This window comes from Thunnus maccoyii, chromosome 21, assembly GCF_910596095.1.
Source record: "Thunnus maccoyii chromosome 21, fThuMac1.1, whole genome shotgun sequence".
Lineage (NCBI taxonomy): Eukaryota > Metazoa > Chordata > Actinopteri > Scombriformes > Scombridae > Thunnus > Thunnus maccoyii.
In genome coordinates this window covers 11,338,092-11,347,702 of record NC_056553.1, presented here as the reverse complement: position 1 = coordinate 11,347,702, position 9,611 = coordinate 11,338,092, and the positions used below count along the sequence as shown (strand labels likewise).

Genomic DNA, 9,611 nt, shown 5'->3' with positions numbered 1-9,611 from the left:
ATACAGCAATATGCAAACACAACTGCAACATTTGTGAGCTGTTGTGACTGTGTATTCCTGCATTGACCATTTGCACTGTGCTGATCTCTGTACATAGACATACTTAATGTGCATACATACAGAACAAATATTGTTAAATACATCTATATACAGTTTAAAAAATGTTGCAGTGTTTATATAGTTCTCACTTATTTGTATTGTATGTATGTATTTACCACTGTACTGTATTCTACTGTATTTCTAGCAGACAGCAAAATCACAGTTCTTCTATTTATGTACGTTTTTTGTTTTAATTTCACACTTGCTTTGGTAATGTAAACGTCTATTTCATATGCCAATAAAGCCTCTTTGAATTGAACTGAAATGAACTGAGAGTGAGTGAGAAAATAAGTTTTAGTCATCATTAACTCGGTGATTGACTGTGTCGCCTAGACTTTCACATTTGCCGCACATTTGCCGCTGGCTTCTAATCGGAGATCGATTTTATGTAGCTCCACAAAAGATGGCGGACCGTACGCCTGGTGGCTCTCAGAAAGCTAGCGCTAAGGTGAATTTACCGTTTGTACTTGCATTAGCTCGGTCTTATCTTCTGTAGTGAAAACAATGTGAATATTAGTGTGCCTGAACAACGTTGAGTGTTTTATGTGTTTTTAGCTTGCAAGAGACGAGAGTTAGGAGTGCACCCAGCGGTGTTAGCCACACTGGCTAATGTTGCTAAGCTAAGCTAACACTTTAGCTTCCACAAGCAGGCGGTTGATCCAGAAAGGAATGTTGTACTCACAGCTAATTTACAGGATTGATAAAGCTATAGCTAATCTTAAGAACAATGTGTGGTGGGTATATGCTTGAGTGTAACAACAGTAAATTAAATATTTGGGAGTTCGGGCCTATAACAATATCTCAGCGTTAGGTAGCTCCTTGCAACAGTCATTATTTCGTCGCATTCAGTCGGTGGCGCTGTAGCAGATACCAGGTTGTAGGCCTCTGGCTAATTTTACCCAATTGTTGTTATTGCTTTATATCCGACCTCAACAAAATAGGAAATGTGCAGTAAATGTTAATTACAGTGCAACCACATAAGGTCTGAACTATGATCACAAAACTACGAGTGAACACAATCCATTTAACAGTGTAGCGCGAGTTGCGTGGTATTACGGTAACTGACCTCGCTTCACTTCACTGTCAACATGATAATTGTCATGCTTAGTTGTCATTTGAATAATAACACTGTTTGAAGCGGAAATGATTTCTGTGATGGCCTGTGTGTATGTGATTCATATGCACCTAATTAAGAGTTAAAAGATACCTGTTGAAAGCCAACCATGCTTTGTTTACATCGGCAGGCGCTGCTTGAGAGCAAACTCAAGTCCTTCAGTATTGGAAAAATGGCAGTGGCAAAGAGGACCCTAAGCAAGAAGGAACAAGATGAAATTAAGAAAAAAGTAAGTATGATGGGTTGTTTTTAAGTATTATAATATCAGCCACATAATCCATGTTGAGGCCTAACATATTTTGCAAAAACTGCATCAGCTGACGTTATATGAATTAACTATTTATTTACTTTGACACTGGTTTCTGTGTTCAGGAGGATGAGCGGGCAGCAGCAGAGATTTATGAGGAGTTTCTTGCTGCATTTGAAGGAGGAGGGGAAGGCAAAGTTAAGGCTTTTGTCCGTGGTGGTATTGCAAATGCAACAAAGGGTACAGTATTTACCAAATGGATTGCATGATATGTTAATGCACAAGTACAAGTTGCAACATCCTCTGACTTGGAAAAGATGACATACGAACTAACACATTCTTTCTCCTTCCAGAGGAAGCAGCAGCTGATGAGAAGAGAGGAAAGCTGTATAAGCCCAAATCACGTTTTGAGAGCCAAACGAAAAGCTTCTTGCCTTTGGAAACACCACCTCAGTTTTTAGCATTAGACAAAAGACATGTAAGCACTGTCACGGTCAAAAAGTAGCATCTCGCCTACTGCTATAATAAATACTGCTTTGTTTTTATTGTGCTAATCATATTTCCACATCTGTTTTTCAGCCTTTGAAGAAAGGTAATGAAAAGGAAAAGAAGAAGAGTAATTTGGAGCTCTTCAAAGAAGAACTTAAACAGTACGTGTCAACACACAAATCTGCTAACCATTTTAGTTGTTTAGGGTTTTGGAAATCCAGGTGTTGATGTGGGAAATAGTAGAAAAGTGAAACAGCATGTTGCTTGGAGGAGTACACTTGGACTATTCACTTTTTCCAGGAAAATGAAGTTTAAATGATCATGAAAGTAGTAATAATTTTTACATATATGCTGTTTCCTGCAGAATACAGGAGGAAAGGGATGAACGACACAAGATGAAAGGACGTGTTAGTCGTTTTGAACCTCTTTCGGGAATGGACGGAAGGCGCTCATGTAAGTGTCTTTAAGCTGCTTGACTGTGTTTATGTTCTAACTTGGCCTTAAATGGCCTCTGTCCTGCACGCCTTACTCCTCTCCCCACCCGTCATTTCCACTTTTACCCTGAAACAAAATTTATACTGCTTTTCTGCTTCTTTTAGCGGATGGTTCTTCAAGGAGAAACCGTCCGTCCAGTGGTAATTTTGACTCAATATAGTGGCCGTGAATATCTTCATCTTGCTAAGAACATGTTTTGTCCTGTTAGACAGTCGTAGGAATTTTTTCTCTTTTCTATGTCTCTGCAGTTTTGGATGATTGTGCACCAGGTTCCCATGATGTTGGAGACCCATCCACTACAAACTTGTATCTCGGAAACATCAATCCACAGGTGAAGACACTAAAGCACTGACTGACTGCTTTAATCTGTATAGGAGGGCTTGATTTGAGCCTGTGCTTATGTCCCTGATTTCCAGGTGTTATTCAGTACAGATTTTTACCCTGTTTCCATCTTAAAACTAATCATGTTCTTTATGTATGTCTTCCTGTCTCTGATTTGTAGATGAATGAGGAGATGCTGTGTCAAGAGTTTGGCCGCTATGGCCCGCTGGCCAGTGTGAAGATCATGTGGCCGAGGACAGACGAGGAGAGGGCTCGGGAGAGGAACTGTGGCTTTGTGGCTTTCATGAACAGGAGGGATGCTGAGCGAGCACTCAAAAACTTAAATGGTACGTTTTTAAAATATGAATATTTAAAGGAATAGTATTGGTAGGCTGATTTTGTTACATTGAACAGCCAGGCCAGCTGTTCCTCCTGTTTCCACTCCAGTCTGTATGCTAAGCTAAGCTATTCAGCGTCTGGTTCCAGTGTAAAGTACATAATACATTTATGAATGTCTCGGGGGTGAAATTACTTATCATGTATTATTAAAATAATTATTATTTATTATTATTATATTACAATGTCTTTTTACCCCCATTACAGGAAAGATGATAATGAACTTTGAGATGAAATTAGGATGGGGCAAAGGTGTGCCCATTCCACCCCACCCCATCTACATCCCTCCTTCCATGATGGAGCACACACTCCCACCGCCTCCCTCCGGCCTTCCTTTCAACGGACAGCCCCGGGAGAGGCTAAAGAACCCCAATGCTCCCCTGCTTCCTCCACCTAAAAACAAGGAGGAGTTTGATAAGGTAACTCAGAATGTCAGCTTAGTATTTTCACATGGGTTATGGCAGTGTTTTGTTAATTCTGCTGGTAAGATGTTAGCCTTTTATAATGAGCGGTCAGTAAAGGTTTTAATCCTAGTTTCTGTAAGTGATAGATTTTGTATTGTTAAACTAGTTCTGCACTGAATATCAGAGTTGGCATAATAAAATGTTATTGTGTGGGAAGTATGCAGTGTTTATGGTTAATGAGTACAGTGTCAGGGGTGTTTGGCCTGTAGTAAGACTGACAGCAGTAAAGGAAAGTTGTTGTCTCTTTGCACTTTTAAATGCATTTTTTATATTTTTCACCTGTTGCCTTTTAACAATACTCACATTCTATGTTTATTATCTGATGTGACTTCATATACAGACTCTGTCGCAAGCCATAGTCAAAGTGGTTATCCCAACAGAAAGGTACATGTTTTTCTTTTTTTAAATTGGTGTACAAACTTAGAAAAAAAAACATCCCATAATGAAGCTAAAAAGTTTGATCAGTTGATCACTGCATGCTACAGGGGGCTGGTCAGTATGGGTGAGCAATGGTTGAGGCAACTGTATAATGTCTTCATATTAGTACATAGAATAATACTGACTGAAGTTTGTTTTGTACCTAGCTCTTTCACATTCCACCATCACTCATGTTCCCTTTTTAAATACGTAGCCAAACATCAATATAGTGCTTATTTAATGTGCTGTTTAGAGCCAAAGATCATGACTCAAGTCCATCACAGTTCCAATCCATACATCAACATTTAATTGTGTTGCTCAACTTTAGTGACATGTTACTCTGCCACATATGTAGTCTGTTGATTCTAGATCTGTAGTTCCTGCTCTCTGACCATTGCTCACTCAGACCGTCTTCCCCCTTGGCCTCTGTCACTCTATCGGGAGCTCAGTAAATCTGGCCCCTGCCAAGAAAATCCAAACTTGCCAGTATTAGTCTATATATGACCTTTGACATTGGCCTTGGTGAGCAGCACAAGTTGAACTGTCTGCAGCAGCGAGGGACCTGAAAAGCATCATGGGATGGATTGGGAAAGTATACAGAATTTTACCCCGCCATTGGTACGATCGGCTCCAATACAAGTAAATGTGATCTGTGTTGTCAAATGAAAGACATCCTTTGTCTTGTTGGCCACTTTAGGCTAATTGTATGCAGCCTGCACCATGTATCTCTATCCAGAAATTGTCACAAAAGAACTCTAGTGATCCTATTTGCACTGTATTCAGTCATTACCAGCTCCACCACTAGATAAGCTATTTAGCCAATTTAGGCCAATAATCCTATACTGCTTTGGTTCTTCATCACTTCATATTAGTCAGGAGATGAGGGAGAATTGAAAGGCATCGTATTGACAGACTTTTCAGTCACTACAGTGTCTTATCAATGTCTCGCTCCTACTTTCCCAACTCCTTCAACTTCACTTGTTTCCCATTTTGTACTATTTGAATCAAGGAAGATCTCAAAGAAACGGTCCAGGCGGTGCAATGTAATTAAAACCTGTTGCACTGTAGTTTTGAAGAACACAGACATGAACATTATGATGAACTTTGTTACAATTTGCACACAATTTAAAAAAAATCTACTGTTACCTGAATTGTTAGTTTGAATTAAGTCTTAATTCATATGAATGTTTTACTATTAGCACTTGTTACTTTAAAAGTTTTGATTTTTACCAGCAATTTATACATTGATGTTGTGCATAGGCCCAGAGGCATAGTCACAGTACAATTAATTTATGCCTGGTCATGTGACACTTTTTGACTGTTGTCTCTAATAAGATATGTCTCTCCTCGTTCTTCATTTAGCAACAGTAAATTAGGAGTTGTTAAATGTTGTTGTACATCTATATAATATATATATAAATGACTCAGCCAGTATATATATTTTGGCTGAGTCACTGAAGTGATGTCTTCTGCCCAGACATATTATATCAAGTCCATGGCAGTACACTATTCACTTACAGCCTGCTGTAGGCAACAGCTGCAGTTATGCCCTGCAACATTTTTTTTTTTTTTTATATATCAATCATGCATTACAGTATGTCTTTTGAGAGGCAACTGTTCTGAGTGTCAAACCACCAAGCATAAATTAAACTAAGCATAAATTGAACAGACAGGCTTTTTGTAGTGCTCAAGAGTCCGGCCAGTCTGAATCTGTTTGCTTTAACTGTGTTTTTCTTGTAGGAATTTGCTCTCTCTCATCCACCGAATGATCGAGTTTGTGGTGCGTGAAGGCCCAATGTTTGAAGCCATGATCATGAACAGAGAAATCAATAATCCCATGTACAGGTCAGTGCGGTTGCACATCAGAAATGTGTGGATTGTTGTCATTCCAGTAGTTAAAAGGTTGTTTTTACAGAGTTGTGATGTTATTTTTCCTTTCTTTTTCTTTTAAGGTTTCTGTTTGAGAACCAGAGCCCAGCACATGTTTACTACCGGTGGAAGCTGTACTCAATACTACAGGTTTGATTTCTATGTTTAAAAATTCCAGTGGCATCTGCCCAAAACTTAAGAACAACATAATGTTCTGGGATCACAGTCAAGCAGAATATGTTTTGATATTCTCTGAAATCATTACTTGTTCAGGGTGAAGCACCGGGCAAATGGCGAACAGAGGACTTTAGAATGTTTAAGAATGGCTCTTTGTGGCGTCCGCCTCCTCTTAATCCATACCTCCACGGTCCTTATGATGACGGTGAAGAAGAGGAGGAAGAGGAGGAGTCTAGCAAGAAAGGCTGCTTGAAAGAAGAGTAAGACAATTTACTCATGGATATTGACGTAGGTTCACTTAAAAGGTCGGTTATAAAACACTCTGCCGTCATTGATTCTTCATTCCTGCAGAGAGCGGGACAAACTAGAGGAGATGCTGCGTGGATTGACTCCAAGGAGGGGAGACATAGCAGAAGCCATGTTGTTTTGTCTCAGTCACGCAGAAGCTGCTGAGGAGATTGTGGAGTGCGTCACAGAGTCCCTTTCTATCCTCAAGACCCCTCTTCCGAAAAAGGCAAGGCATAACACTGGCTTTCTGCTGGGAAGAAGACCAATAATTCAATTGAATAAATTAAATTAGTAATCTGTGGTAGACCGTTATCTTGAGAAACATTCTGTTGGGGTTAATATTTTCTCCTTGACGTTTCAGATTGCACGGTTATATCTCGTTTCTGATGTGCTGTATAACTCTTCTGCCAAAGTAGCCAACGCCTCTTATTACAGAAAATAGTAAGTCATGCAGTTTACAATCTCGGACTCTCTTACACAGCACTTTCAGTTCAAGATAAGTATTCCAAAGTCACTACGTCAGTTTTAAATTCACATCATTGCTCTGATCCTCTTCTCAACAGTTTTGAGACAAAGCTCTGCCAGATTTTCTCAGACCTCAATGCGACATACAAAACGATACAAGGCCACCTTCAGTGTGAAAACTTTAAGGTACCAAATATCCACTTCCTGCTCAGTAAACTAAACATATAGAGTAATTTACACTATCAGTTTGTCACTTGTAGTATGTCACTCAGCCGTCTTGTCTTGGTTTTGTTTTCTTGTGTGTGGCAGCAACGTGTGATGTCATGTTTCCGTGCATGGGAGGAGTGGGCCGTGTATCCAGACCCCTTCCTTATCAAGCTGCAGAACATCTTCCTGGGTCTAGTTAATCTTTCCGTTGAAAAGGAGCCTGTTACCGTCCCAGTGGAGGTAAATGATGTAATGAGACTTCACCAATACAGTACTTCAAAATTCTCTTTGTAATAACTTTGCTTTCAAAACCTGTGCCATCATTTATTAAACTCCTAAGCTTGAATCTTTTTTGTACTGTGTTCCTCCCAGCCTGAGCCAACAGAGGACATTGATGGGGCTCCAATAGTGGAGTATGTAGATGGAACTCCACTGGAGGACGTGGATGGGGTACCGATTGATGCAGGACCTATTGACGGGGCCCCAATCGACGGAGCCCCTCTGGATGACCTAGATGGTGTTCCTATCAAGCCAATGGAGGAGGACATAGATGGGATACCTTGTGAGTGGTGCAGAGATTAACATAAAATATTTTATGACGACTTGTACAGTGATTCAATTTAAATTTTTTTTTTATTTCCCTTGTCTTTAAAGTTGATCAATCCAAGGAGGCAACCTTCAAGGTAGCACCCTCAAAATGGGAAGCAGTGGACGAGTCAGAGTTAGAGGCTCAAGGTGAGACATTTAGGTGGCAACTATTCAGTTTTAATGTACAAGAAGTTTTGACCTCAGCATATAAAAAACACCTATGTGTCACCAGTTCTGTTGTTTTCATTCTTAGTTGTCTTTTGTTTGCTCCTCAGCTGTGACAACTTCAAAATGGGAGATATTTGAGCAGCCAGGAGAAACTAAAAAGTGAGTTGTTTAGTGTCTTTTGAGGATAATGGTCTGTTCTGTTACACGGCAAATACCCTAACCTTTTTCTTAAAAAATGTGTCCACCTCTAAAGGGATGAGGAGGACAGCGATGATGATGACAAGAGCCCCCGCTCAGAAGATACTCCGAGTTATTCTAACCCCATCAGAGATGACCCAGATATTAAGACCAAGATGTCTGAAATGAATGAGGAGAAACGCACCAAGCTGAGAGAGATAGAGGTACTTAACAATAGTCACCACCACCCAAATACTAACCACAACAGCATAAAATGTATTGTTTTGAACATTTTCCTTCTTTGTGTTCTTCACCAAGGTTAAAGTCATGAAGTTCCAGGATGAGCTGGAATCAGGGAAAAGGCCCAAGAAGCCTGGCCAGAGCATTCAGGAGCAGGTGGAGCACTACAGGGACAAACTACTACAAAAGGTATTGAATTATGCTCTGCAAATTGGACTACTGATTACATGACATACAGGATTCAACATCGGGGTCATTTATTGTTCTTCTTCGGTAGGAAAAAGAAAAGGAGAAACTTGAACGGGAGAAAGAGAGGGAGAAGAAAGACAAGGAGAAAGCCGAAGCACGGATCAAAGACTTGAAGAAGGAAAAAGAGAAGGAGGACACACCAACCAGAAAAGAGAGGTGAGATAACCAGTTGACAGGTTGCATTGCTGGTGTCAGGTTTATCAATCAGTAAAGGTGCAGTTCTAGTATTTGAGCATTCTTTATAAAACATGGGATTTGTTTAATTTCCTATCTGACAGATATTTGTCCCCTCCGGTTGATAGGAAGCGGCGTCACAGTGGATCACCCAGCCCAACGCGGAGCAGCAGCAGACGAGGACGGTCGTCTTCACCCCGTTCAGAGCGGTCAGAAAGATCAGAGCGCTCCGACCGCTCATACTCAAAAGACACATCCTCCCGCTCCTCTCATAAAGACTCCCCTCGGTCCAGCAACAAAAAGTCCTCCAAGAGGTACGAAATCACAGTTGAGCAGACATTATTTCTCTCTGGTTAGTTGAATCACGTTGGTTAATTGCAGGGGGAGTTAAAACTTAAATATGTTTTTCCTTCCAGATCTCCCTCATCACCTCGCACACCCAAACGATCCAGGAGATCACGCTCCAGGACGCCCAAGAAATCAGCTAAGAAGTCCCGCTCCAAATCAAGGTCCCCTCACCGGTCTCACAAAAAATCAAAGAAGAGCAAACACTGACACTTCTTTCCCCTCAACCTACAAACCAGCCTTTTTTTCCCTCCCTCCCCATTCTTACCTACTTTGCGCCGTATTGTATAAAAGATTTAAATGATTTGGCAGCTGAAGATCTCTGCCTAAATGTTAATGTATAGACAATGAAGAGTGGAGGGTGCTGCATGGGTTTCCATCTGGTATATAAAACAGATGGGGCTATTGCTGTTTTATATTGTAAAAAAAAATAATGTGCTTGTGTGTCCTGATTCCCCACCACTTCCCAAATGGAATTCATCCATGTGGTAGACCACACCTGTACAAGAGTGTGATGACAATAGTCTTATATTCATGCTGTCATTTTCTGTTTTTGTAGTTCACATAAAAAACAAAAATTCGTAATAAAATTGTGTCATTTCTAATCAAACATGATGTGGTG

The 9,611-nt window shown here is 40.4% G+C and overlaps 1 protein-coding gene across 4 annotated transcripts; it reads left to right on the top strand.

The window, feature by feature from the left end:
- The first annotated feature begins 440 nt into the window (after positions 1-440).
- On the top strand, positions 441-9,599 carry LOC121888619 (U2 snRNP-associated SURP domain containing). 4 transcript variants are annotated; one of them, XM_042400239.1, is made up of 26 exons: positions 441-547; positions 1,344-1,442; positions 1,586-1,700; positions 1,814-1,938; positions 2,040-2,110; positions 2,314-2,402; positions 2,549-2,584; positions 2,693-2,775; positions 2,947-3,112; positions 3,369-3,580; positions 3,966-4,009; positions 5,783-5,887; positions 5,995-6,061; positions 6,185-6,348; positions 6,440-6,602; positions 6,738-6,817; positions 6,940-7,027; positions 7,151-7,288; positions 7,421-7,610; positions 7,703-7,783; positions 7,912-7,963; positions 8,058-8,205; positions 8,300-8,410; positions 8,499-8,626; positions 8,773-8,958; positions 9,061-9,599. In XM_042400239.1, exons 1-26 carry the CDS (start codon positions 503-505, stop codon positions 9,197-9,199), a joined length of 2,925 nt encoding a protein of 974 aa, XP_042256173.1. In that variant the 5' UTR covers positions 441-502; the 3' UTR covers positions 9,200-9,599. The 4 variants fall into 4 exon arrangements, with proteins under 4 accessions (XP_042256173.1, XP_042256172.1, XP_042256174.1 ...); XM_042400238.1 differs by having other exon boundaries at positions 8,749-8,958; XM_042400240.1 differs by lacking the exon at positions 2,549-2,584 and having other exon boundaries at positions 8,749-8,958.
- The last annotated feature ends 12 nt before the right edge of the window (positions 9,600-9,611 follow it).